Source organism: Eretmochelys imbricata, chromosome 27, assembly GCF_965152235.1.
Source record: "Eretmochelys imbricata isolate rEreImb1 chromosome 27, rEreImb1.hap1, whole genome shotgun sequence".
Taxonomy (NCBI): domain Eukaryota; kingdom Metazoa; phylum Chordata; order Testudines; family Cheloniidae; genus Eretmochelys; species Eretmochelys imbricata.
The window spans coordinates 8,988,548-9,015,879 of record NC_135598.1 but is presented as its reverse complement, the minus strand read 5'-3'; the positions used below and the strand labels follow the sequence as shown (position 1 = coordinate 9,015,879).

At 55.8% G+C, this 27,332-nt stretch overlaps 1 protein-coding gene across 1 annotated transcript; it reads right to left on the bottom strand.

Annotated features, from left to right (window-relative positions):
- Window positions 1–842: 842 nt before the first annotated feature.
- Window positions 843–26,605, bottom strand: COL1A1 (collagen type I alpha 1 chain). Its single transcript, XM_077806155.1, has 51 exons — window positions 26,524–26,605; window positions 24,088–24,282; window positions 23,443–23,477; window positions 23,297–23,332; window positions 22,976–23,068; window positions 22,804–22,875; window positions 22,091–22,135; window positions 21,682–21,735; window positions 21,391–21,444; window positions 21,008–21,061; window positions 20,558–20,611; window positions 20,063–20,116; window positions 19,912–19,956; window positions 19,555–19,608; window positions 19,331–19,375; window positions 18,935–18,988; window positions 18,348–18,446; window positions 18,215–18,259; window positions 18,018–18,116; window positions 17,449–17,502; window positions 17,240–17,347; window positions 16,660–16,713; window positions 16,008–16,106; window positions 15,582–15,635; window positions 15,374–15,472; window positions 14,791–14,844; window positions 14,027–14,080; window positions 13,866–13,919; window positions 13,675–13,728; window positions 12,691–12,735; window positions 12,474–12,572; window positions 11,860–11,967; window positions 10,902–11,009; window positions 10,385–10,438; window positions 10,237–10,290; window positions 9,688–9,795; window positions 9,546–9,599; window positions 8,253–8,306; window positions 7,581–7,742; window positions 7,364–7,471; window positions 6,641–6,748; window positions 5,970–6,023; window positions 5,736–5,843; window positions 5,130–5,183; window positions 4,889–4,996; window positions 4,353–4,406; window positions 3,264–3,371; window positions 2,882–3,164; window positions 2,179–2,369; window positions 1,792–2,034; window positions 843–1,169 (listed from the first exon to the last, which is right to left on the bottom strand). Exons 1-51 carry the CDS (start codon window positions 26,603–26,605, stop codon window positions 1,023–1,025), a joined length of 4,365 nt encoding a protein of 1,454 aa, XP_077662281.1. The 3' UTR covers window positions 843–1,022.
- Between the last annotated feature and the right edge of the window lie 727 nt (window positions 26,606–27,332).

Below are 27,332 nucleotides of genomic sequence, written 5' to 3'. Positions count from 1 at the left end.
AAACCTGAAAGCCAAGCCCCCTTCTCCACAGCCTGGTGTCAGTTAAAAAAACCCCCAAAGCAACTTAAAACTACTTGGAAAACACAGTTGAGAGGTAACTTTCCATACAACAATAATATACATTTGGAACATAACATTTTCTCTGCTTTGGGTATTATTATTATTATTCATTTTTTCCCTTCATTGTTCACCGACAAAACACTGGGTTTGCTTCTAAGCGGATTTTATCTCCCAGTTGTTCTGCTGAAAGCTCTTTCTGCTTAAGAGTCAACGCACCAAATGACAGATCTTGGCTGTTTTCCACACTACTGGGTTTTGCTTAGGAAAACAATTACGACACCTGGATTTGACGTTTTTCTCATATTTATTTCTTTTGCCACCTGAACAAATGAAAGGAAAAAACCAAAAAGGTCCATTACACACGATTTTAAGTGCCTTCCTTTCAGTGGTATAAAAATATATATATATATGGTAAAGACACCAGCAGGGAGAGGTCGGCTGTAGGTTAATTTTGGTATTTTTTTTCCAACTCCAGGTTATAAAAAGAGATTTTTTGCATTGGCGGGAGAGGAGTAGGAAGGAGCAGGGGAGCAGGGTCTAAACCATTTTGGACTAGCTTAGCATTGCTCGTGCGGCTGCAGAATTTTCAAAGCAGGTTGTTGTGATTTGGGTGTTTTGGTAGGGTTGATTTTGGATGGGATTTTTGTTTTGACTGTGCAAGTAGTGGTCCCAAGATATTACTTAAAAAAACCAGTAACCAAACCAACCCCAATCTGTCTCCAGGGATTTAAAAAAAAAAGAAAAAATAGAACCATGTCAAGCAAGTGGACCCACTTCCTTCATTTTTTTGAAAAGTCATTTATTTTTGTTTTTTTGGTTTAATGCTTTTTTTTTTTTTAATGGAAACAAAATAGTTTTAGAGATGATGAATAGAAAAAAACACAAATTCAAGTCCATGTGAAATTGTCTCCTTTTTGGCTGTTTTTGATTTTCTTTCCGGGGGGGAGGGGTTTAGCTCCGGTTTACAAGAAGCAGACAGGTCCGATGTCAATTCCGAATTCCTGATCTGGCGCACCAACGTCCATGAGGGCCACGTCAATGACGGGCAGGCGAGAGGTTTTCGTTGTCTTGTATTCGATGACTGTCTTGCCCCAGGTGCCAGTGTGACTCTGTGGGGAAGGGACCAGGAAAAGGAGAACGTTAGGGTCACTGATAGACCCGCTCCTCGAAGCTGCAAAGCTGGCTGCAAAGGAACCTCTGCCCAAGCATTGGAGACAGCATTGCACAAGGGGTGGTCTAGTGATTAGGGTAGGGGGCACCTGGGAATCAGGATTCCTGGATTCTCTTCCCAACTCCCAGAGGTTAGAGGGGACCCTGGGAATCAGGACTCCTGGGTTCTCTTCCCAACTCAGAGGGTGCAGGGGGCCCTGGGAATCAGGACTCCTGGGTTCTCTTCCCAACTCAGAGGTTAGAAGGGGCCTTGGGAATCAGAACTCCTGGGTTCTGTTGCTGGCTCTGACACTGACTCATGGTGGGATCTAGGGCAAGTCACCTTCCTGAGCCACCATATACGAGCCTGTACCAGCCTAGGGGACTTACACAGGCTGTAGAGAACTCTGCCAGTCATGTCCACGGCTGGAGAGACTGATACACAGCTCTGCTCTGCCTCTTGCAGCTGGTAACCCCATATCACCCTCTCCACCCTCTCATCTCAAGGGCCTGGGGAGGCGTGGGTGCACCAGCTCCCGGTACCACCTGTGCTGGCGGAGCCAAAGGTGGTAGGAGACTCACCGTGCAGCCATCCTCGGTGACTCCATAGGTGAAGCGGCTGTTGCCCTCTGCTCTGATCTCAATCTCGTTGGAGCCCTGGAGGAGCAGAGCCTTCTTCAGGTTGCCAGTCTCCTGGTCCATGTAGGCCACACTGTTCTTGCAGTGGTAGGTGATGTTCTGGGAGGCCTCAGTGGACATCAAGCGCAGGAAGGTCAGTTGGATGGCAACGTCAGCTGGGTTGGATCCCTCGCCACCATATTCGAACTGCAGAGGAGAGAGAGAGAGAGAGAGAGAGACCCCCCGGCAGGAAAGCAATGTTAGTCCTCAGATCCTTTTCCCCATTCCGAGTCTCCAGATCCAGCCCCTTCTCTTCCCACCCTTCCCGCCTCGCCAGTTCCCTTAGCTCACCTGGAAGCCATCACTCATTGTCTCGCCGAACCAGACGTGCTTCTTCTCCTTGGGGTTCTTGCTGATGTACCAGTTCTTCTGGGCAGTGGTAGCCTGGGTTGGGTAGACGCAAGTCTCGCCAGTCTCCATGTTACAGTAGACCTTGATGGCATCCAGGTTGCAGCCTTGGTTGGGGTCAATCCAGTACTCGCCTGGCGGGGAGAGGAGAAGGACAAATGAATGGGCGAAGAAAGAAAGAAAGAAAGAAAGAAAGAAAGAAAGAAAGAAAGGAGAAGGACGAGTGAATGGGGAAAGAAAGAAAGAAAGAAAGGAGAAGGACGAGTGAATGGGGAAAGAAAGAAAGAAAGGAAGGAAAAGGACGAGTGAATGGGCAAAGAAAGAAAGAAAGAAACAAGAAGGATGAGTGAATGGGGAAAGAAAGAAAGGAAGGAGAAGGATGAGAGAATGGGCGAAGAAAGAAAGAAAGAAAGAAAGAAAGAAAGAAAGAAAGAAAAGTGAATGGGCAAAGAAAGAAAGAAGGAAAGAAAGAGTGATGGAGGAAGAAAAGGAGGAAGGAATTCAGTAGTAATGGGGGAGGAGAGGGAAGAGGAGTGTGAGTTAGTGAGGGTGGCTAAAGGCAGGGCAGGATAAGGGGAGCAAGACAGGCCACTACGAGAGGAGATGCTCAGTGAGGATGCGCCCAGGACGAGGCTGGGAAGCTCACCGCTCTTCCAGTCGTTGTGGCACATCTTCAGGTCGCGGCAGGTGCGGGCTGGGTTCTTCCTGGTGCCCTCAGGGCTGCGGATGTTCTCGATCTGCAGGCTCAGGCTCTTGAGGGTGGTGTCCACCTCCAGGTCCCGATCACGCATCACGTTGGCGTCGTCAGCCCGGTAGTACCGGCTGTCGGTGTGGGCCTTCTCCTGAGGAGGCTGAGGCAGGAAGCTGAAGTCGAAGCCGCCGCTGGGTGGGCCTGGGGGACCTGGGGGTCCGGGAGGTCCGGGGGGACCCTGTCAGAGGAGGAGAGCAGAGCAAGTTGAAGGCAGGAAGCCCTCTCACCCAGCGGCCAGCAGATCCCAACTGCCTGAGCCCCAGAGCGGGATACGTACAGCAGGACCGACATCACCGGTGCGACCACGTGGCCCTGGTGGGCCAATGGGGCCAGGGAGACCATTCAGACCATCTTTGCCAGGGGAACCAGAAGAGCCAGGGGGACCCTGTGAGGAAAAGACAAACACAAAGTGAGATCCGTGGGTTCTGGAGAGAGGAAAGTGGGGTGGAGGCATGTCCAGCTTGAAAGACAGGCTGAGGGAGAACATGCCAACTGTCCCATCCTTTCAGTCATGACCCAGCCCATCACCCATCCTTCCACCCCTCTTGTCTGTTCCATCCACCCAGCTGTCTCATCTAGCTTACCTCCCACTATTCTTATCCGTCTCAGGAATTAATAGAGCACCCGTGACCACAGTACCAGGGACCGTGCCCCACTGGAGACACACTCGGATCAACTAAAGCCACTGGAATCACTCTGGATTTGCCCAGGTCCAGCTGAGAACAGAACAAAGCCCTGTCCTCGCCATCTGTCTGGGAAGCCCTCGCCACACACTGAGTGCTGGGAGAACCTTACAATGACATCTCCTTATGGGCGGTGTGATACCTACAGGAGGACTTCGATTGTAGAAGTGTCCACGTCCCCTGGATCATTTTTGTTCCCTTCCCATCATCGCCTCTGTCTGGGATAGGATTTTCTAAGGCTGACCCACACTGTGCAGGGCCTCTCTTATTAAGGCACCTCCCTACTAAGGTGGAAGAGTAAAGGGTCAGTAGAAAGCAGCAGGCATCTATCCTGGGTTTCATGTCTCCTTGATAGCAGTAGGCCCATGGCCTACATGCCCAGTGCTTACAGGAGTCTGTGCTGTGTGCTCAGAGGCTACACTGATGGTTTTTAAACTACCGGCTACACTATGGTCCATATTCTGCCTCTTGCTGATATCCGTGCCACCCCAGATTGGGGATTAGGCAGGATCTAACCTTTAACAGGTGATGCCATGTGTTGTGTTGCACCCTGGCTTGAAAACGGTGCTGTCTATTTCATTCATGAGCTCTCTGCCCCCAGCCTGGAATTTCCCAAGGCTTCAGGCGTCTGCACCAGCTGGGCTCATGAAGGTGGCTGTTGGCTTCACTGCGGTGGTACTTACCCTTGGACCAGCGGGACCGGAAGCTCCAGAAGGACCTTGTTCACCAGGAGAACCCTGCCCCAAACAGGAAAGCAAACGTCAGTTCTGCAACGACGCTGCAGCCCGTGCAGAGATGCTAATAAAACCACCGTGTCTATGAGAAACTCCCACTGGGCTCTGATCAGCTAGGCTGCTCCCGCAGCTGAAGCTCATGAGAGAGGGCAAACAATAGGGCAGGTTTGGAGGTTCTAGGGGGCAGCTGTTGGCCTGTGTCCTAAGGTCAAGGGGCTGAGGTAACAGCAACAGGCCGGACACCTGGCTTTCCCAGCTGCTGCGTGGGCGAGGGCAGTCGTGAGCTGAAGGTCTAAGGGCAGCCTGAAACTGGGGCAGGCCAAGGCTTGCCCATCTCCTCATCAGGCGATGGCCTTCACTAGGATTCTCCCATGATTCTCTGGGGCAGTGAGGAAGAGGGTCCATACTCTTCTCTCCAGAGACCTGCTATGGGCTTGTCTCTTGGAGCCAGCTGTATCGGGGGCGCGGGAGGCAGCCATACTCACGGGAGGACCAGGTGGACCCTGGAGACCAGAGAATCCTCTGTGACCCTTCAAGCCTCTGTCACCGTGTTCACCAGTTTCACCTTTGTCACCGCGGGGACCTTGTGGGCCCTGGAAGAGGAAGCAGAGTCACCTCGCTGAGTGGCTGGGAAGAATGCCGCCCTGCCCCTTGCTCAGCAATGTTATTGCCAAGCCAGTTGCTTTTCCATATCAATAAAAAGCGGAATCTGAACCCATAACTTACAGCAGCACCGCGAGCACCAGCGGGGCCAGCAGGGCCAGCGGGACCAGCAGGACCCTAGGAAAGGAAAGAGAGAGAGAGAAAGGCAACGGTTAGAGCATCCACTAGGATCATTAACGTTCCCTTGTGTTCATTGCTCTGCATCGTAGCGGGGAGCGCGTCCTGTTGGTTAGAGCAGGGCAGACTGGGTGTCAGGACTCCTGGGTTTCATTTTCAGCTCTGAGAGGAGAGCATAGTCTAGTGGAGAAAGCAGGGGGGACTGGGAATCAGGACTCCTGGGTCCAAGGCCTGACTCTGAAAAGGAGTATTATCTAGTGGTTGGAGCAGGCAGCTGCTCTGCTTGATCCTGGCTTGATAACTGGGCTGATTATTTCATATCTCCCCAATTCTGTTCCTGGGCTCTATTCCCAGCTCTGGGAATAAGCATTGTCCCCTGGTTAGGGCAGGGAACTGGGAAGCAGGATGTCTGGGTTCTATTCCTAGCTCTGGGGATGAGCATTGGCTGGGGGTTAGGGAAGGGGACTGGGAGCAGGACTCCTGGGTTCTATTCCCAGCTCAGGGCAGGGAGTGGGTTTTATGTTTAGGGGAATGTAAAGAAGTGTCACTTACAGTCTCACCACGATCTCCATTCTTGCCAGCGGGACCAATAGGGCCGGGAGCACCAGGGGCACCGGGAGCACCAGGAGGACCAGCTGGGCCAGTCTCACCACGGTCCCCCTATTTCCGGAGAGGACGAGGAGAGAGGGAAGCAAAGCACCAAGTTAACGTTCGCCTGAAGTTCAACCCTCCCCTACCCCACACCAATAAAAGCCTATTGCCCTGACCCTTCGGGGTCCAACTCACCTTGGGACCAGCAGCTCCATCGCGACCAGGAGCACCTTCAGCACCGGGAGAGCCCTGAGGAGAAGCAGAGAGACTCAGCATTAGGCATGAGCAAGACAGAGGGGCCTTCGGTAAGAGACAACCGAGGAGTGAAAAATTAACCAGGAGGCCTGGGACAACAGCAAGAGATGGGTGAGGTCTAGAGATCAAAAGAGAAAGGGGCAGGGAAAGGGACCCACAGGGCTTCCATTTCTCTCTGGAACTGGCCCCTTCTCTGATCCCTCCCGTACTCAGCTCCTTTGGAAACCATCCCGTCCCGGGATCCTGGCTGTTCTCCCATCTCTTGGGCACTGCGCTCCGGGCATTGTCCCATTGTTCACTGGCACCAGCCCCTGCAGGAGGTCAGGGGCAAGGTCTGTCCTACCCTTCAATGGAGCAGACCATTCTGAGTGTTGGCCCAGGGGCATGGAAAGGGTTAATCTCTCCTTGTCTTTGGTGCTGCTCCTGGTGATGGTGGTGGTGTCTGGACCTCCTGATGTCGACAGGTTGCCTCTAGTGACTATCAGCAGGCCTGCATGATTCCCCCCAGGGGCAGCCAGGAGACTAATCCACCCTGGCTTTTAGCACTTCTTGGCCTTGCCTGTGTTTGGGCAAAGGAGAGTCCTAACAAGACAAGCATGGTGGCAGCTCACCTCACGTCCAGCTTCACCAGGGGGTCCGGCCAAGCCAGGAGGTCCTACTGGGCCAGGAGGACCACGTTCGCCAGAGGAGCCAGATGGACCTTGTTTGCCAGGTTCGCCCTGGGGAGGAGCAAGAGAGAGACCAGCCCGGGTTAGAGAAGAGGAGGCAGTGCAGCTGAGACCAAAGAACCTGCTCGTGATGGGAGAAAGGTTGAATCCCCTCCCACAGCCACCAAATGACGACACAACCCTGTCCCAAACTGGATTCCACTCCCAAGGGCCTCAGAGTTTGGGGCTGGAGTTCTGGCTCCAGGCTCAGACAGAGCTGACAAGAAGGTCAGATCCAGGGGTGGTGATCTTCTGAGCACCCCTCAGCCTGGGAGGTTTCGCTCCAACATCCTCTTCTATAATAATGATAAAATCACAGGTCCCTCCCCGCTATTCCTCCTCTCTTATCTCCTGGCAAGAGCAGCTCCCCCAGACAAGGGGGAAGAGTCAAGGACTCCGTTGCTTGCATGGAGAGCTCCCAATCACGCCAGCAGTGAAGCGTGCCCAGCTCCTGTCTCTCCCACCCATTCCTTGCCCTGCAAATGCCAGGAGAAGGTCTGAGCCTCAGCGGCTGGGCCATGAGATCCAATCCTGCTTGGATCCTTTTTGGGCAGGGGCAATGGGTTGAAGCCACAAGCGTCCTTTGAGGTCCGGCTTGAGGGCGTAAGGGTTCGGCCTCATACTCACAGATGGGCCAGGGAGACCAGGGAAACCTCTCTCGCCTCTCTGTCCGGGAAGGCCGACGACACCACGCTGTCCAGAAATACCCTGTGGGCCTGGAGTACCAGGTGCGCCCTGGAGGGGAGAGAGAGATTCTGATTACAAACCCACCCATCTTGCTCTGGGGCACGCGCTCCAACGACACCTGCCAAGGGGCCCGAGGTAGGACTGAACGGGTACTTACAGGGGCACCATCGGCACCAGGGGAGCCCTTCTCACCAGAAGATCCGGGTGGGCCAGCGGGGCCAGGTTCGCCAGTGCGGCCAACTGGGCCAGTCTCACCACGGGGTCCCTTGGTACCTTCCTTTCCGCTGGGGCCTGGTGGGCCAGGGAGACCAATGTTTCCCTGGGAGAGAGCAGAGAGGTGAGGTCAGGCAGCGAAGCCCAAGACTTTGAGAGGCAACCCCTCTCCAAGGGGTGCTGATTTATGACTGCCAGCCCACTCATGCAGAGGGGAGAGGAGACCTGGCTCCATGCTCCAGCGCCACCATGGGGCAGACAGAGCCACTGCTGGGCTGCAAGTGGTACCAGGCTACCTGGACCATCAGCCCGCGGGAGCCCTCATTACATTCTGAAGCACCATGGAAGCTCTGCGGCAGGGCCTTGGTATTCCTCCTGCCAGCTCCACGGCTCCTCATGCCCCTCAAGGGTCCCGTCTCCTCCCCGTTTGGCTTCCAGGCTGCCCGCTCTTGACGACGACCATCCCCCATTCTCCCCAGCTGCTGGAGGCTGGCAATCCCGTGGCAGATCTCCCACCAGCCTCCCCGGCCCCACCCCTGCCAGCAGGGCTCAGTGTCCAATGCTGTCGGCCCTCCCCCTATGCCACCAGCAAGGGGATCAAAACGGAGATACTTACAGAGGGGCCAGGGGGACCAACTCTTCCAGCAGCACCAGGGAAACCAGTAGCACCCTGCACAAGGTGGGGAGAGAAGGCATAAGTCCCACGGCTCTGTTAGCCACAGATCTGTACTACAAGCTCTGCCCAAAACGCTGCCCTGCCCATGGGGTCAGGGTGAGAGGGAGAAAAGGAGTACTTGTGGCACCTTAGAGACTAACCAATTTATTTGAGCATAAGCTTTCGTGAGCTACAGATAAATTGCTCAAATAAATTGGTTAGTCTCTAAGGTGCCACAAGTCCTCCTTTTCTTTTTGCGAATACAGACTAACGCGGCTGTTACTCTGAAACCGGTGAGAGGGAGAGTTGTCATAGCAAGGTGGAAGGTTAAGGCAGCCCTAAGAGGCTGCCTGATCTTCCAGATATGTCTTGCCCCTCAGGGCGAAAGCCAGCCAGCTCTGGACAAAGAGACATTCTCTGAAGCTCGGGTGGAATTTTAAGTCTCCAGACATTTAGTGTTCATGGCTAAAGGGAAGTGGCTTAAATACTCAGCCAGCTGTGGCCCCTGGACTGCAGGGCTGCTTCAATACCATGGCTTGTTGCTCATTCACGGAGCAGTTTCTCTCCATGCAGAGAATCTTAAGAGGTCCATGAATGCTCAGGACACTACAGGACTTTTACTCGGGCAGGTGTATGGCAGGGACATGCTCTCTGAGCTGCAAAAAGACAGCCACGTTAAAATGATCTGATTCGTGGGTGAGGGGCATTCATTCTGTTGCCCCTAGGTTCTGATTTGAATGCTCTTGCCAGAGGGAAGCAGAATATTTCTCGGCCCAGGGAAAAAGCTGCTTCAACTCCCAGAGGGATGGGAGGAGGGGTTTTTTTGCATTTTGCTACAAACTCAGAAAGCAACCCCCTTTCGGCTCCCAAACTGCCTCTTTCCCAGTGATGGGAGAGAGGGGGGGAAAGCAGGCCCAGGGCAAAGGCCGTGCTGGAAAGGTGGGTTCTCACATGCTCCAGCTGGGGCGGGTGGGAAAGCAACCTTCAGCCAAATTTTGGTGGGATAAGCCGAATCAGAAGGGGAGTGAACACTGCCCCATGCAAACCAGAGAGCGATCCCATGGGGGACTCACCAGCTGATTGTCAGCCCAAGCCAGTCTGTCACCGGCCAGGAGCTCAGGTAATTTTCCCCAGCGCCCGGCTGACTGTATATCAAGGTGCACGACCACTGTTGCTAAGAGATGGACATTGTGCAAGGTGGCTCCCATCCCTGGCAGCCCAGAGGCTGAGCACCAAGGTGGAGGAAATACTCACAGGGGGTCCTGCACTACCTCGAGCACCTTTGGGTCCGGGAGCACCAACAGCACCCTGCAAGAGAGGAAGGAGCAGGACATCAGAGGTGGGAACGGAACACTGGCCGAACGGGGAAGGATCGGGGCAGCGGAGAGTCACTTACAGCGGGGCCAGGAGCACCAGTGGGTCCAGCAGGGCCTGGGGCACCCGCATCGCCCTTAGCACCAGCATCGCCAGTTTCACCTTTAGCACCAGGCTGGCCGTCAGCACCCTGTGGAGGAGAGCAGAGCGGAGGGTGAGGGGCAGCGTCCCTGCGGGGAGCTCGCGGAGGTGGGAGTGGACAGTGGCAGGGGCATGGTCCTTCTTAGAACAAACACGGGCTGAGGAGACTAGGCTGTCGCAATGGGGAAAGCCCCGTCGAGCCCGCATGGGAGCCAGAGGATCACAGGACGTAGGACTGGTCCTGTTCCCCATCGGAGGCCTGGTGTAGGACAACCCGGTGACTCCACGGGCCAGGGATGAGTCCCATCTCCGTAGGCACGGACAGTATCCCAGTATCGCAATGGTAGGATTGCTTCCGTCCCAGAGCCCTGGGCTGCATGGGATTACCCCCGTAGCCCGCCCCGCTGAATACCATCCTCCCGAGGGAGGTCTGGGTGAGGGGAGGAGTCACTGGGGCTAGTGAGAACCACCTCTTAACCATCATACTTACAGGAGGGCCAGCGAATCCAGCGGGACCAGGTGGGCCGGGCTCACCACGATCTCCCTGGAAGAGAAGGAACCAAGAGAGATGGGGTCAGTGAGGAGAGGGCGAGGTTGATCTTTGCCTCTGAAGCCAATCGGAGAGGAACGGTACTTACGGGAGCACCACGAGCACCAGTGGGACCAGAGGGGCCGGAGGGACCAGCTTCACCCTGCGCAAGGGGAGAAGAGGGAGGAGGTTAAGGCTCGGGCCTGGCAAACCAGGGCTCTTCGGAGGCGCCTCTGGGGCGAGGCTGGCTAGCTCGGGGGTCACTCACGAGATGTGGGGAGAGCGAGAAGTTGCCTCCTCGCTGGAAATGGGGGATAGGGGTGCAGGAACCCCCCTAGGCACAGCCCTGACTGGGCAGGCCGGGACTGTAGAAAGCATTCCCGGGGGAAGCTGATGAAGCCCCATGCTCTCACTGGGTGGATCCAGAGGCACCTCTGCATCGAATGATCAGCTGGGGCCTTCCTCTCTGTCTCCCAGGAAACAGAAACCGGGTCGAGAGCTGCTGGGCACAAAGGGCACTGGCCTTTGCACGAATGCCAGGGGCCCGCGACACCAGCTCAGGTGCCCGAGAGTCACTGCCCTGCTCCTTCCAAGGGGACAGGGAAAGGGGCTGGGGCGATCCTTACCTTGTCACCAGGAGCGCCAGCTGGGCCGGGGGGACCAATGGGGCCAGTCAGACCTCTTGGGCCATCTTTGCCGGGAGTTCCATCAGCACCCTTGGGACCTCCGTCACCCTGGGGAGAGAGGGCAAGGCAAGGTTACCTTCTGGTTACGGAACACGGAACAGGGTGGGGACTTGTGCCAGCTCTGGGGGGGGGGGGGGGTGTGTACGTGTGTGCCCGCACACGTACAATGCACCTCTGTGAGTGTCTCCGTGTTGTCCCCCTGCTTCTCTTCATGTCACAGTGCCTACCCCATGGCAACCCACCTGCATTCCTGCTTCCCCACCCACATCCTCACCCTCCGTTTATCTGCCCCGCACTGGAAGACCTTCATGCCAAGTGTCCGGGCCATTAGCCAGTCAGCTTGGCCAACGGAAAAAGACAGTGCAGCCTCCAAGTGCTGGCCATGTCAGCTCTCCAAGCCATTCAAGCTGGTGGAGAAGACTTCTTCCAAGGGCATAACTAGGCCATGTGGAGCAGAGAACCAGGGCACTCTGCTGGACTCCTGAAGAGACACACACGGCAAGGCCCGAAGTTCCTTGGTTTGGGTGGGGGTTGGGGTTTGCTTTGGTCTAAAGCAACTGTTGGATGAGGACATCTAGGCCTTGAAGTGGCTCAGGCATCTGGCCTAGATAGACTCCCCAAGAGCAGAGAGGAGAGGCAGAGGAGGCGGGGGACGGAGCCGGAGCTGGAGCAGAGAGATGAAAGAGGAGCGAAGGGGGACGAGATGGAAGGGAAAGGGGGACGAGAAAGGCGAGGAAGAAGAGGGACACAAGGAGGTGGAAAAGAGAGAAGGCCGGAGAAGAGCGGAGAGGGGAAATGAGGCGTCACAGACTGAGCATGAGCAGGGAGATCTGAGGCTTCTCCATGGTGAAGACTGAGGGTCGCTTTGCTGGTGGGCCTTCGGGGGGCTCATACGTACTCTGTCACCCCTGGCTCCAGGCAGACCGGCAGCACCACGTTCGCCAGGCATTCCCTGCAGACCGGGAGGACCTTGGTTTCCGGGAGTGCCAGGAGCGCCAGCATCACCCTAAAGCCCCACAAGGCAGAGCCGGGGGAAAAAGAGAGTCGGGGTTAGAAACAGAGCTACTTCCTCATCACAGCAAAAGCCGCCCGCCTTCCAGAGAGACGCCACCCGTCCCTCATTCTCCGGTGCCAGGGCAGGCTGCCCCTGGAGCCAAGCAAGACCAGGCCATGAGTGCTGCCCAGGCCAAAAGGGGCCTCCTGGGCCTTGGGCAGAGAGAGGAGAATCCTGCAGCAGTTGCAGGACTGGGGCTATCTCGATGGGGGAAGATGGAGTCCCCACTTCCTGCTTTGCACCTGGTTCGAGGCAGCTGCTGGCTGGCTGGACACCGAGCCTCAGCCCCCTCCAAAGCAGGAGGAGTGTATCCCATCGCATATCCCATTCCAGAGCCTGCTTCCCCTGGACACGTCAGAGGCACTGATTTTCCCCTGGATTCCCCTACCATTTCTGGCTGAGCCTCCTTCGCCCATCATGGCGGAAGGAGGAGGAGGAGGAGAGAGATAGGTACATACCTTAGCACCATCGTTACCAGGAGCACCGTTACTACCACGTGGACCCTGTGGACCGGGTGCACCTTGGACACCACGCTCGCCGGGGAAACCTCTCTCACCCTAAAGGAGGGAGGAGAGAGAACCGAAACTGGTTACAGCACCATCCAGAGGGGCAGCAGGCGAGAGAGACGGAAGGGTAAGAGATTGCTTATAGCAGAGAAAATGAATCGCAACTTACTCTTGCACCAGCTGGACCGGGGGCACCAGCGTCTCCGGGGGCACCCTGTCAAGGGTGAGAAAGAGAAAGCAGAATTAGGGCTGAGGGCTGGGAAAGGGGCATGCTATCTGCTGGAGAAGCCCAGATGTTGCCCCTGAACTGGCTGAGGTGGAGCAGTGAGTGGCCGGGGAGGGGGACATCTGCTCCAACCCCATCCATAACTAAGCACCAAGCTCCATCCTCATGAGGGCCAGACTCTGCCTCTGTCTTTCCACCACTGGAATTTTGCATGGATTGTCCCAGTTAGAGACAGGAGAGCTGTACGGTCTTGGAGCACCGAGTCTCCTCCCAAGCAAAGCCAGGACATGGTCTCACCCAACAGAGGATGCATCAGCTGTTACACTGAAACTACACTGGCTCTTAGCCGAAAGGCTGGTCTTGGGCCCCCGGGCTGGATATCTGGACGGAATACAGAGATAATCCCAAGTGGCCAAACTGAGATCTGGATCCAGAGTTCAATGCCCACCACGTCCCCAGTCCCGGTTTATAGGTGTTCAGATCCATGGCCAGGGCCCATGTCCACACAAAAGGCTTTTGGAGAAGAGGTTGGAGGCCTGGACTGAATGAGTTTCATGGTTGCTGTGGCCTCTGAGATGAGTTCTGGGGCCAGTAGAAGATCTGACGGCGGCCAAGGCCCTGTCTGGAGGCAGCTCTCCTCATTCATCGGCTAAAGGGGAATCTGCTGAGTTTCATCACTCTGGACGTACGTCCAGCCTTGGAGGAATGTCTCCGGCTGGGGGTGGGGGAAATGGGGCAGGAGCTCTACGGAAGTGAGAATGGCCATGAAAGGCACTGAGCGAAGATGAGGGGCAGGCAAGCAAGGGAATGGGCACCCGGGGACAGGATCTGTCATGGAGGCACCTCTCCTTGGCTTCTGATGCTAAGTGGAGCTCTTCTCCTTCTTTCAGTAAACCTCACCCACCGCCATGGTTTCCTGGCACTTACCTGCTCACCGGGCTTGCCAGATTCACCAGCTGGACCAGCGGGACCGGGCAGACCCTGGGAGGGGAAGAAAAAAACCCAAGAGTTGAGATTTCCTGGGGGAAGGGGTGTATGTGAAAAAAATGGAACAAAATATGATTGATCAGGAGGGATTTTCCCCCCTGTGATGGGGCCTTTAATGGCACACTCCTCACCTGGAATCCAGGAGCACCTGAAGGCCCTTGTTCACCTCTCTCTCCAGCGGGACCCTGAAAGAGGAGGGGAGAAAGTCAGGAAGGATCCAGTGGGGTTCGGAGCAGTGTGCTCCCCGACAATCCAGCACAGAGGGCAGGAGCGAGAAAGGGTTCATACTCACAGCTGCGCCAGGAGGTCCCTGAGCACCAGCTTCACCATCTTTGCCAGGAGCACCCTGGGGGGAGAGGAGGAAGAGGTTAAAAAGAGCTCGGCGCAAATGCTGAATGAGTCTCAGAAGGGAGCAGGGCATGAGCATTGGGGAAGGGGTGGCGACCCTACAAGGTTGAGAAGCAGAAAATCTCAGGGGCTTCAAAAGTTGCCCTCATGGATTATGTAGTTAACCTGCAGAACTCATTGCCACAAGGTATTAGTAATGAGGAGAAAAGGGCATAAGGGATATAAACCCTGCCCCAGAAGTCCAGGGAATAAGCAATTCTGTGGCTTAGGAAGAACCAGCCACCATAGTCATGTCATCCCAATGCAGAAGTTTTTATATGTTCCACTGAATCTTGTGGTGGTAGGCCAGAGCCCAGATATTGGCTAGATGAATCATAGAATATCAGGGTTGGAAGGTCATCTAGTCCAACCCCCTGCTCAAAGCAGGACCAGTCCCCAATTTTTCCCCAGATCCCTAAATGGCTCAAAACCCTGGGTTTAGCAGGCCAATGCTCAAACCACTGAGCTATCCCTCCCCCAAGTCTGGACCCCAGTCTGCTCTGCTGTGGAAAGCCCTATACTATCTAGGTCCGTTTTACTGTCATGGTAAATTCTCTCTTTCTCATCTTGAAGGAAAGAGGCCTCAGGCTGGCAAACTCTCAGCTGGGCCCAGCCCTGGCTGCGAGAGACAGATTGTTAGGGGCCATCAGTACCAAGGAAAATACGTACAACAGCGCCAACGGGTCCGGGAACGCCTCTTTCGCCGGGTTTGCCGGGCTCGCCCTGAGAAAGGGAACAAAATGGCTTCAGTGAAGGAACGCGGTACGCCCAGGGAACAAGCAGCGAAGGGCTATCGGGGACGGTTGGCTCTTGTATGGCCCTAGGATGCAGCCACAGGAGGGCCCGAAAGGCGCCATGACAGGAAGCAGGCGGGGCTGGCCCTGTGGTAGTTTTAGTGACACTCTAGGTTGCCTCCCATGACTGCCCCAGCTCTGTCTTTCTTTGTCATCTCCCCTCCCCATGGTGGGATGTCTCCTGGGCCGCCTGTCTCTGCCTGCAGATAACCCCTGAGGGAGAGGTTCCCAGAGTGTCCCCCCCCCATAAAGCCCCTCTTTACAAAATGGTACCCAAAGTGGCCACTTATCCCTTGTGCTTTGTATGCAACCACTCCCGGGCGGCGGCCAGGGTGACAGGAAGTCCTGAAGGCGGCCATTTTGTCACGTCCCCATCACTGGGCCGGGCGACTCACCCCGGGCGATTCACCCCGAGGCGACTCACCCCGAGTATAGGAGGGGCACAAGTTGATACTCACAGCAGCACCTTTAGGTCCAGGGAAACCCATCACACCAGCAGGACCTCTGGCACCGGGTGGGCCTGCGGGTCCGGGGCGACCATCTTGACCAGCGGGACCCTAGTGTGGAGGAAGCAAAGGCACAGTTCAGAGGAGGCCGTTGTGAGCAATGGGAGCGGAGGAGGAGGAGGAGGAGGAGGAGGAAGGGCGCTGATAAACCACGACTTACAGTGGGGCCGGTCTTGCCATCGGGACCGGGGCTACCTGGGCTTCCAGTCAGACCCTGAAAAGGAAGAAGAGCTGGGTTAGCCATGGGGCATCCGGCCTCCTTTGCTGTGCGCGAGGGGTTGGTAGCCGGGGCCAGAACAGGGTAGGATGTGGTGGGCGAGGGCGGGTAGGGCAGCCGATAGGTCGCTGCAGGGAGTGGATGTGGGGTGGCCTAAAACACCCTCTTTCCAGAACGGAGGAAGAGGGCAGTTGCTCTAAGCCAGCTGCACCCAGAGCGCTGGCCCCAGAAGAGGCCGGGGGCAGGGGGTGGGCAGAGAGTTCACCTTGAGATGGCGCTTGGCAGAAATAACAGCAAGGTTCGGCGGGACTCCCCGGGCAGCCCCTCCATCCCACTCAGAACCATTGCCCGGCTCCTCCCCGCTTTTACCTTGGCACCGGGCAGACCAGGCTCGCCAGGACGTCCAGATTCACCGGGGGATCCTTTGGGACCAGCAGGGCCAGGGGAGCCACGTTCACCAGAGGGACCCTAGGGTGGGGAGGGAAGCAGGAGAGAGAGGTCACACACTGTGGTGGAAACCCGGATCGCTTCTTCTCGTGGGCACGGCGTGATGAGCCAGCAGGGACCCACTGTGTCACGTGACAGAGGAGGGTGACTAAATGGCACCGAGTGGGCACTGGATGGGCACTGAAAGGGCTTTGCCAGGGCTGGCCACAAAGAAATCACTGAGCTATGCCATGGGGTGAATAACCCTAGCGAAAGGGCCATCCTAGCATATGTACCATGTGGAGACAAGCCAATTCCCACCTCCAAATCCAGAACGCGGGGTGTAAAGAAAGGGGATGGGGCCAGGGAGCGGCTGGGTAATAGACCCGATCCCACAGGGCAGAATGCACTGCTCCCAGAAAGTCCCCCTGACTCCCCCTTCCACATGCTTTAGCTGTTCCCAAGCCCCTTGCAAAGGATGCCCAGGTGGAAGCCTGGCTCCGAGTCCTTTGTGTATTTCAGTGTGGCGGACATCTGAGCCTCTTCTGTCTCTCTCACATTAGGAGGGAGCAAACGACCGGAGACTAGCACCTACCTTAGGACCAGAAATGCCATCAGAGCCAGGGAAACCGCGGCTTCCGGGAGCACCCTGTGATGGACACAAGAGAAACCAGGGAGGTAAATGCCCATGCAGCCAGCAAGTGAAACAGGAGAAGGTCTGAATGGAAAGGGAGCTTCACAGAACCCCCAACCGAATTCCCCTCCCCTCCCGGGATTGCAGTAAGTAGGAACAGGCCCTAGCTGCCAACCTTGGGGGTGAAAATTTCAGGGGGATGGGGACTCCAGGGGGTTGGTTGGGTTTGGGATGGTGATGGGGCCGGACTGCACGTTCAGATCCCACTGTGATCTGGGTCTGACCTCCTCCCAGAACCTGGGCGTGTGCCAGGCTGGGATTTCAGGTCAGGCCCCTTATGGGGCCAGTCACAACATTCGGATCTGGATTTGGTTCTGGGTCCAGATCTGAATTTCCCATCCCAAGATTCGGGAGGCGCTTGGATCACTGAGAAAGTCGGTCGGGACCCCTCTGTGTCCGAGAGACAGAGCTCCAGGTCTGACCAGAGGACAGCACCATGCCAATGAGCATGAGCTCCAGGGGAAACACAGTTGCCACTTACACGTTCGCCAGCAGGGCCGGGCAGACCAGCAGGGCCGGGCTCACCACGGGATCCTCTCTTGCCTTCTTCACCAGATGGACCAGGGGGGCCTTGGACACCAACAGGACCCTAGAGAGCACAAGCAAGTCAGAGTGGTGAGTGTCTGCCTATGGCTAGCAAACCAGACTGTAGGCAAAGCTCCTAGCAGCCCCCGCGGGGCTGGTACTTACAGGTTCTCCCTTGGCACCAGCATCTCCCTTGTTGCCTGGAGCACCGGGTTCGCCCTGAAGGTAGAAGGAAAGAGAAACGAATTCATATCAGACGTCTCCCTGCATGAACAAGGGCTTAATGCTGCCTGCCATCTATGTTGCACCCTCAACCCCTTTTTGGCTCCAGGAGGAATGGCAGACACAAAAGGCTCGGCCCCATGAAGGGACAGACAACTTCGATATTCTGGAGGGGAGGGGAACTGTGCTGGCTGTAACCCAGGTCAGAGGATCCCCGTGCCAGGGCGGAGGAGAGACGTCCCCAGCGGAGACAGGTGGCTGATGAGGCACAGAGGGGTGTAGGGAGGTGCTTGCAGCTGCAGAGCTGCAGAGGTGAAGGCTCTTGAACTGCAAGTGGCAATGCTACAAGGACAGTCAGAGAAGGAGCCGAGGGAGGGGATGAGTGGGGCGCTGGGGTCAATTCACAAAGCATGATGGGCTCCTTCCAGGCCTGGCGCATCCCTGCCTAATCCTGGACGGGGAAGAAGGCCAATCTAATTCAGCGGCGATGGGGAAGGAGGAAGGATACTTACGCTGTTACCCTTGGGACCAGGAGCACCGCTGGGACCCTGGGGTCCGGAGGGGCCACGAGCACCGGGGAAGCCAGGAGCGCCAGCTATGCCAGGAGCGCCCTATGGGAGGCAGAACAGATGGTGAGGCAGCTGGGAAAAACTGGCTCCCAAGAGCCGACCGGCTACAGAGGACAGAGGGGCAGGAGACGGCTACTTACAGTTGCACCTTTGGCACCAGGTTGACCATCGCTACCAGGGTTGCCCTAGGAGAGAGAAGACAAGAGGAGGGTTATCACCGGAGACAACAGGGCAAGGAGCAAGAGCCGGGAGGGGTCGTGCAGTTCCACTCACAGTAGGACCGGCAGCGCCAGCGGGGCCGGGGGCACCGGGCTCACCACGGGCGCCCTGGGGGCCTTCACCACCGCGACCGCCTTGGGGACCAGTTTCACCCTAGAGCACAAGAGAGGAGAGAAAGACCAGTGAGCACAGTGACTGCTGGGAGACACCCCCACACCCACGCTCCGCGGAAGCCATTTGCCCTCAGGCCTGACCGGGCTCTGACTGGAACCGAGCTGCTCCATCCCTCCAACCCACTCTGGGGGGGACTGACTGGGGCCTGCTAGCTTTCGGCTCGCCCTGTTTCCTCAGAAGGCAGCTGCGAGGCCTTCGGGGATGACTGGGCACAACAATTGTGCTGTTATCAGACCCGGGGCTTAGCAGGAGTTGGGGTCGGCATAAGGCAGAGATGGACCCGCAAGGATCCTGACCCACAGTTTGGTGAGGGTTACGGGGCCAGGCCATCTGGCCAGTATATTTGAACTGTGATGAAACCTCAAGATGAAGGCTAGGATCAGCTTCCACCCAAGCCGGCTGCGGGGAAAGCTCCTGCCGCAGCGCTGGGGGGGTGCCCCCCGGTGAAGACGGGATCATGTCCTTACCTTAGCACCGACAGCGCCAGGGAAGCCAGGGGGGCCAGCGGGGCCAGCTGGACCCTAGGGGAGAAGGAAGCGGGTTAGAAAGTGATAGCAAGGAACCTCCGGGGCTGGGGGGTTCTCGTCACGGCAGCCATCTTGGCTTCGGCCAGAGATCTGGGCTGTGTTTTGACGTGGGTGGGAACAGAGGCCGGAGGGAGGAAACCTTCCCATCCGGGCATTGGCCAGTTCCTGAGCGGGGTTGTGCTCGTGCCACCCTTGGGGCTCAAGCCAGCGAAGCTCCAGGAGGGGAGCGATCTGGGGGTCGCTATGGCCAGTGCCTGTGTGACCGCGTCACCCAACGGCCAGGGCCCCGCGGCTGAACCGTCTCCTCTCAGGGCAGCGCGAGGTGAAAATACTCACTGTGGGGCCAGCAGCACCTGGAGCACCGTCGTTACCGCGAGCGCCCTGCCGGGGAGAGAGGAGAGAGGCACTGGTTACAGACAGGTTGGCACAAGACCCGGAAGCCGTGAGATGAGGAGCATGCTGCACATTGGAGCTATCCCAGCGGGCGTGGCCCAGAGGGGTACCACCGGGGGGGATGCTTCAACGTGCCCGCAGCCCAGCAATGCAGCATCAATACTCACAGCGGGGCCAGATGGACCAGGGCGGCCTCTCTCGCCGGGAAGACCACGGGGCCCCTAGAAAGGAGGAGAGACGTGAGTTCATCTCGAGAGGCCACCATCATCATCTGCACCCTGCCCTCTCCCCCGCTCTCCCACCCCTGCCATGCTCCCCAAACCCTGTGGGGCTTCATGCTGGTAAATCTGCCCCCTTTGCTGTCTAGTCCATTGGAAAACCAAGCACTCCGGAGAGCCAGCTCGACCCTCCCCACAACCCCGATTCTTGCTGCTCCCATAAGCTGAACGCCTGCCCCCGTCACCACCTCCTAGTCCAGACTCTTGCTGTCAGTGGGAAGCAGAAAGGCGTGACAAACTACTCACTATTTGTCCGGGAGCTCCATTCTCACCAGGGCTACCAGGCTCACCCTAGAAGGAAGACAAAGCCAGAGTCAACGGCTGGTTCCCAAAGGGGACGAGGAAATTTTTAAGGGAACAGAGAGGGCCAACGTGCCTCGTGGCAGAGGGACCTTACCTTGGGGCCAGCTGGACCGGTATCACCCTTAGCACCATCAAGACCGCTGAAACCCTGGAAGGAAGGGGAAACAGAAACACAAGTGTCCAGTGATGAGGCTTAGGAGAAGGCACTGTCGTCCCAGGTGGAGGCATGACTGAAAATCATTTGGCTTTGCAACAGTCCCTCACAATGTGCCTGGGGGCAGGAGGGGGGTAAGGCCCCATCTGTTTGCCAGCTAGTGGCATGAGAAGCGGGGAATTCCTCCAAGAGGTGGCGTGGACAAGGGGCTCCATCAGACCCCTCCTGGTAGAAAGGAACTTCCAGGATCGCCTTGTGATGCGGCCAGCTGAGGGCACTGTGGGGCCAGCTCAGATACTGCTTATGTTTCCACCGGGGCCAAGGGCTGGTGAGAGTGTGCACGCTCAGACAGCTGCATCTCCAGGGCTTTGGAGCGGTAGGGGGACACCTTTCCTTTTCCTTTTCCAAGTGTAAATAACTAGGGAATCAACTTACTCTGTGACCCTTCATGCCTGGCAGGCCAGCAGTTCCGGGCAGACCACGGGCACCCTGGGGAAAGGAAAATAAATGATTTAGAGACAAGGACACCAGTGACACCCCACATCAAGCCAGTTACTGCAGAGGGGAACCCACCACCCCAGGCAAGGTTGGATACTTGGGGCATCCATGGTCATGACCATCTCTTGCTGTGATCATGACTCCTAGCCATTGACAGTGGTCAGCTTTAGTCAGGACTGGAGCCAGAGCTTGCTAGAGCCAACCATCTTCCCCAGTGAATGGTTGTCATGTGAAGTAAGCTAAAACCACTCAGTGAAACCAAGAGGTTTTGGGCAGGTTTCCCAGCCAGTGCTCTTCAGCCATGTCACAATGATGATGCTGGTCAAAGGTAAAAACCCACCCTAACCCGAATGCTACGGGGGGAACCAGACAGAAAGGACATCTCACCTGGGGGCCGGGAGCACCACGCTCGCCAGGACGTCCAGGCTTTCCAGCTTCACCCTTGGAGAATGAAGAAGAGATGGAGTCAGGTCAGTAGCCCACACAGCTCGTTTGCAGCAAGAACCAATCAGATGCTAAATGCACCGGGAAAGTGACGTAATTCTTCGCAAAACCCTATCTGGGGAGAGGTCCCGTTTTCTTTTCTCTCAGTTTTTCAAGGCATCATGGAAGCCAAAGCCTCACCTGGCTCCTTCTGCTTGCAAGGAAGGCCATGTACCCAACAGGCTTAGCACAGCTATAAATATCTGGCTAACAAGCAAGGCTATCCCCTGCATTTTGGGGGGCAGGGAACTTCTCTAGAGGGACTTTTGATCTTGAAGGACACTTACATCATCTCCGTTCTTGCCAGGTGGACCAGCTGGACCACGGGGACCCATGGGACCCTAGAACAGGCAGAAGAAACATGTGTTAATATTCTGAGACTGGGCAAGACTTTCTCATTGCCACCCCTCCACTAGCCATTCACCCAACAGGACTGGGCCAGGCTTTGCATCAGCTGCCCCCAAGTGGCAGAAGAGGGAAGGTGCAAGGAATTGTCCCAGGCTCGGGCCGGGAGATTCAGCGTGCAACCCATCCCGTTACCCAAATGAAGAGTGAGAAGACAATTGACCATGACTTACAGAAGACCCAGGCTCTCCAGGCTCACCGGGAGGACCTTGGAAACCTTGAGGACCCTAGAAGAGTAGGAGAAGAAGACGGGTTAGAAAACGAACATAACCGCATCCAGCTTGCTCACGCGTCAGTCCGATTTCCCTCCGCTGCCGGCAATGGCTGCCTCGCACGGAGCATCCGTGTCTATCACACTCCATGGTGCGAGGTATCTATCGCCGACCACCAGGAGGGAGCCAAGCCCACTCTACTCCCCGGCCCCAGGCAACTCCCCTTCCCTTCGCTGAGAAGGTTTCTGGGAGCTGAGGAGCCTGAAAGGGCACCGGTGGTAGCTTGTTCCCAAAGGGGGCAGTTACAAGGTGCTGGCTGAGGGCTCAAATGGGCCATGTTTTCTTGACAGGGAAGATGTGAGGTACTTACAGGAGAACCGGGAGGGCCGGGGAGACCGCGGGGACCAGCTGGGCCCTAGAAATGAAGAAGAGAGAGAAAAGAATAAGTCAGGTGAGGAGATGAGCTGGAGCAGTCGCCATGCTGCCCAGGCCTGGCCACCCCTCCATCTCGGTTTTCGGTGACCTCCTCTTTTCCAGCAGGCCCCTCTCTTCCCTCGCCACCCGCAGCCGCCTGGCTCGGGGCTGACTCTCCCCAGCACAGACCTTGCCGCCTCTTGCTGATCTTTTACTCCCTCTCCCCTCCCCTCGTGGACGGAGCCCCTGGTGACCCCTTGAGGTCCTGATCCATGGAGCTACCTACGAAGAAGTTCTACTTGGGGAAGAGAGCAAGCCCCAGGTCTCAAGCTGTCCGAGGATTAAGGCAAATTCAAGTATCCCTTGCCGATCCTGAGTAATCAGGGTGCAGCTGCCCTAGGAAAACATCGGCCCTGACCAGCTGGTGGTTATGTGCCTGCCCCCTGGAAGATATCTGCCGCCCCCCCTGCTCCGCCTGACTGATGCAGCGGGCCTGGTGCGTTCTAAAGCCAAGCTAGGCCAAGCCTAGCTCCTGTTTTTCCTGCTATGTAACTCCCACTCCACTCCCTCCCCTCCTTTCTCCCTAACGTCTTCTCCTGTTTCAGTCCTGGCCATCAGGCCGGCCCCTGCCTCTGCCCCAGCCCCTCGAGGGAGACGCTGGACACTCACCATAGGGCCGGGCATGGACAGGCCGCCAACGGATTTTTCGTCATAGCCATATGCCAATTGAGGTGCGAAGTTCTGCAGGAGAAAGAAAGAAGGGAAAGCCGGTATGAAAATACTGCACTGCATTCATCCCGTGCCGGGGAAGAACTGAGCAAATGATTGGAACCCAACTCACTCCGCCAAGGCCTGGAGGTCCTGGGGGGCCTGGGGGTCCAGGAAGGCCAGGCTGTCCGGGAATGCCATCTCTACCAGGTGGGCCTGGGGGTCCCTGCAAAAGAAGAGGAGAGAACTCAGAGGTTAGTACTGCGGTAGCGTCATCCGGGCATGAGACAAGGTAGGGTAACAGGACTCGGTCGCAAATGTCCACGGTTTAAAAGTTTTCTGGACAATTTTAAAATTCTTTAACACGTCCATGGAAGTCTTTCCCCCTCCCTCATCCCCATTTCCTGACCAAACTCCAGCGCTCAATGGCCAAAGCATGGCTGGAGAGACCTACCCTGTCTCCTCTGGGGCCAGGTTCTCCTCTGGGGCCCTGGAGGGGAGAAGAAAGAGGGGTGTTTAGAGAATTAGCATGGAGAGAAAAGACCCTTCAGAAAACAACAGGGAACAGGATTGCGTAGCAAGACTATGGGGAGTCATTACCTCTACTCCAGTGGCTTCTGGGTAGACAGGAGAGGCTGCGGGGAGAAGGACAAGGGGTCATTTAAAAGGAGCAAGTCATGTGGTTATCTAAAACCCACCCCCATGCTGCACCCTGCCCATGGAAGCCAACCCAGCTGCCCTGGTATAAATGACACCAAAACACCCCTCCTTGCTGTACCTACGTAAGTAACATGGCTGGCAGAAAGATGCTCAAATGTTCTACCTGCAAAAGACCTGCATGTCTCACTCTCTGCCTGTCACCCTGCCTGTGATGCACGCTAAGGAGAGGTCATAACTGAGTCCACCACGGCTTATGCTGGTCCACTGGGCACCTCCTCCAAGAAATAATCAGTCCCGTTTGAAATGTCTCTTTAGAAAGAAATGCCCGAGAAGCTCAAAGGAGAGGCGCAGGCCTGCTATGTCTTATCCATGGCGCCACAGCTCGGGGCTCTAGCTTCACCAGGGGTGATGATGGAGGTATCAGGTCTCCAGGTTAGGCTCTGCTGATCTCCTGGTCTCCAATCCCCCTCCCTGTCTCTGTGTAGGAGGAGCTGATTGTATCTGGGGCCAGCATACCCTGGTTCTTAGCACCTTATATCAGGCTAGATAGACAGACAGAGCATGCACAAGAGTGTCAGTCAGTACCCTTTGTGTCAGGGCAGATGGGGCAGCATTCTCCAAAGGGGATCTCAGCGTTGGGGCAGTTCAAGGTGTCTTCGCAGATCACCTCATCGCACAGGATGTTGCCGTTGTCGCACACGCAGATCTGGCAGGGTTCAGGTTTCCACACATCTTTGTTGCTGTATGTTAGTCCGTCCTGTATGCAGTTTACAGATGGAACTAGAGAGACAATGAGAAACGGGAGCGGGGGTGTCAGGAGCGAAAGAACTGAATCAGGACCCAGCCCAGAAGCTGGAGGCGAGGAACCCCCAAGCCAGGGACAAAGAGGCTGATCGGACTCGATTGATTTTTTATCCAAAGGTTTTTTTCCTTCCACTCCAGTTCCCGCAACGCAGGCCTCCCCCGCCCCTTCTTCTGGAACCTTAAAACACTCATCTGCTTCTCATCAGCTCAGCTCCATGACATAGGAAACAGGCCAACACCGCAATAACTATTTCCAGTGTCTTTGGAATTTAAACAAAACCTGCAGCCAGTTGTTACATCCAACTGTAACCTCAGCTTGCTGGAGCCTAGGCCAAGCCAAATAAAAATGCAAAGTCTCCTAAAGGGAAGAGGGCTGGACTAGGAGGGGGCGGTGGAGGGAGGGAGGCAGGGGTCCAGAGACAAGGGGTTCTGTGGAGGGGCAAGGAGGGGGAGTGAAGTGTTTTCTGTCTGTTGCTTTGGGAAATGGGATCAAGTGAAAATGGTTTGGGTGGGAAGGCGAACGAGAGCAGGGTGGGATGCAAGGCCAGGCGGGCCGGGTTGTAATTAGATTCAGCATTTGACACATTCAGGCAGGCAAGGCTGGGAGGTGGTGGCGATGGATCAGACCCAGGAAAGCAGGAGGTGGACTTAATAAAGAGAAGCACGAGATGGGGAATAAAAGCAGGCCAGCTGTTTTTCTTAGCATGGAATTGTTTTCACGCAAGTTTCAGATTTGGTAAAATCTCGGCATCATTTGCCCGCAGCGGGGAGACAAACGGGATAAACCCTCCTCGCGTGTGAAATCCTGTAGGCTGACAGGCCAGATGTTTCTACTCTGTCGTCCCCAACTTCTCATGTCTAGTTTAAATTATTGCTGGCTGAGTCCCTGGGAGCCAGCGGTTTTGCAACAGGAAAGTGCCGTGTTGACACCCGCCCGGAATGCAATGGGGGTGCAGTCAGTCACTCCGCCTGTAGGTGGCAGGCCAAGCCTAGGTATAAATGCCTGCAACAGGATCTCATTAGGGGTGTTACTCCTAGCATGGGGGGGCTGGAAGGCGGGGGGAGTTTGCTCAGCAAACCTATTCGACTGTTGACCCCGGAAATATAGCCCCTTTGGTGAGCACTGTCCAGCCCCAGGGCTCCCAATGGGCCCCAGGGGGCGGTGATGCAGTCCACAGAGGGCTTTGCAGGAGCAAGGCCAGGTGATGGCCGCCAGAGGTCGCCATGGGACACCCCCCCTTCACACCCCCACACCATGAAACTTCACTGCAGAAACATGAATCCAGGTCCTTAGCAGCCAGGAGGTTTTGTCTGTGAAGTGATGTCTAGACTCCTGCGCTTTACAGGCTTCTAAAACATTTCCCTTATGAATCATCTGAGACTTTTCTAATTCTTTCCTGATGGCTTTTGCAGGTCAGAAAACTCCAGCCCTGGGCTCGCTCCCCGCTCCCTTCACTTTCCAAGGCACACAATGGCTTTTCCATAACTGGCTTCCCCCCTCCCCAGCCAGCCTTATCTTCCCTCCCATGACAACTCCTCCCAGAGGCTGATTGTGCTGCTCACCCCCGGCCCCCAAACTTGGCAAGGAATCTCAGGGCTTCTAATTGATCCAACTTGTCTGCCCGCCAGAGGCATGTTTGAAAGAGACACAGACCATATGAACACGCCCAGTTCCCTTCTGCAGCTGGTTAACTTTGCTTGTGGAAGGGGATGTTTTCCACACTGAGCAGCTTCAGGGGGGGAAGAACGAACATCAACAAATACTTGATTTGTCCACTCCCACTTTATAAGCAACACATTCAATCCCCTTCTGACCTCCCCCCCCCCCCACACCGCCCCACCAACACACAATTCCAAATGCTCTGTAAAGGTTGAGAAATTCTTGCCAGCACCCCCACCCCATTTGAAGACACACAACCCTTTAAAAAACAACATTTCTCCCCATCTCCCTAACTTGATCTTGCAAATGCAGTTTCCTAACGAGAAAAGCATGCAAAATTCCCATCCAACTCTTGCAGAGCACTAGGGTTCGCAATCCCACTCGAGAACGTTAACAGACTTTTTCTTCGCAGCCCAGTCCAACTTTGCATCCCTCTTGCTCTAAAGCGCAACGTTACATTCCCCCCCTGCGCGCAAGCAAAGCTGTTTAAAGAGAAAAGGCATTTAAGTCTATCTCTGTTTCTCGTACAGAAAGTTAGCGAGAAAGTTTTTACTTACTGTCTTCTTCTTCTTGACCTTTGGTGAGTAAAACAGTCGCTGCTATCAACAGCAGTAACCGAGAATCCACAAAGCTGAACATGTCTAAATATTAGACATGTAGACTCTTTGGGCCCCTTTGTTCTGTTTTAGAGTCCAGTCATACAGGGATGATCTGACTATGTAGTTCCAATCCAGACCCCAGCAGAAACCTCCTACTGACTCTCCAAGAGCCTAGGTTCCCTTTTTATATGATCCAGCATCCCAGAGAGGTGGGTCCCAACTTAACTTGCCTCTCAGTGCAGAGGGGAGCTTGGACCAACCCCTTAGCCAATCAGAGGAGCTCAGCTCACATAGTCCCAGGCGGGGACACACACACATACACACACACACAAAGTTGGGAGACAATAGCCAACCCCCTTTCAGCCCAGTCGCAAGGGTACGGACCCATCTATGTAGACTTCCAAAAATCACTGGGCTCCTCTACATTGGCAGGGCAGGTTGCATGGACCGTAGGGATGTGCTGGGTTCTAGTGACACTGAAAAAGAACCGGAGGAAACCTTTTGCTTTTGACAGGTTAAAAGATGGGGTGAGTTGTTTGTGAGGAGCAATTCTGACCAGAGTGGAAGCCCATTGTATGGCGCCACCAGATGGAATGTGGGGTCTAGCTGTCCCAGGGATGCACCAAGAAAGGGGTTTGGGGGCAGAGGAGATTATCACATTTGCTTTTGCATTTCTCAAAGTGTTCAAAATGTTTTTTTTTTCCGGGTGGGAATTGCAAACAACTTCCAGATAAGGCGATCTGAATCCTTGCCTTGCTGTGGCTTTC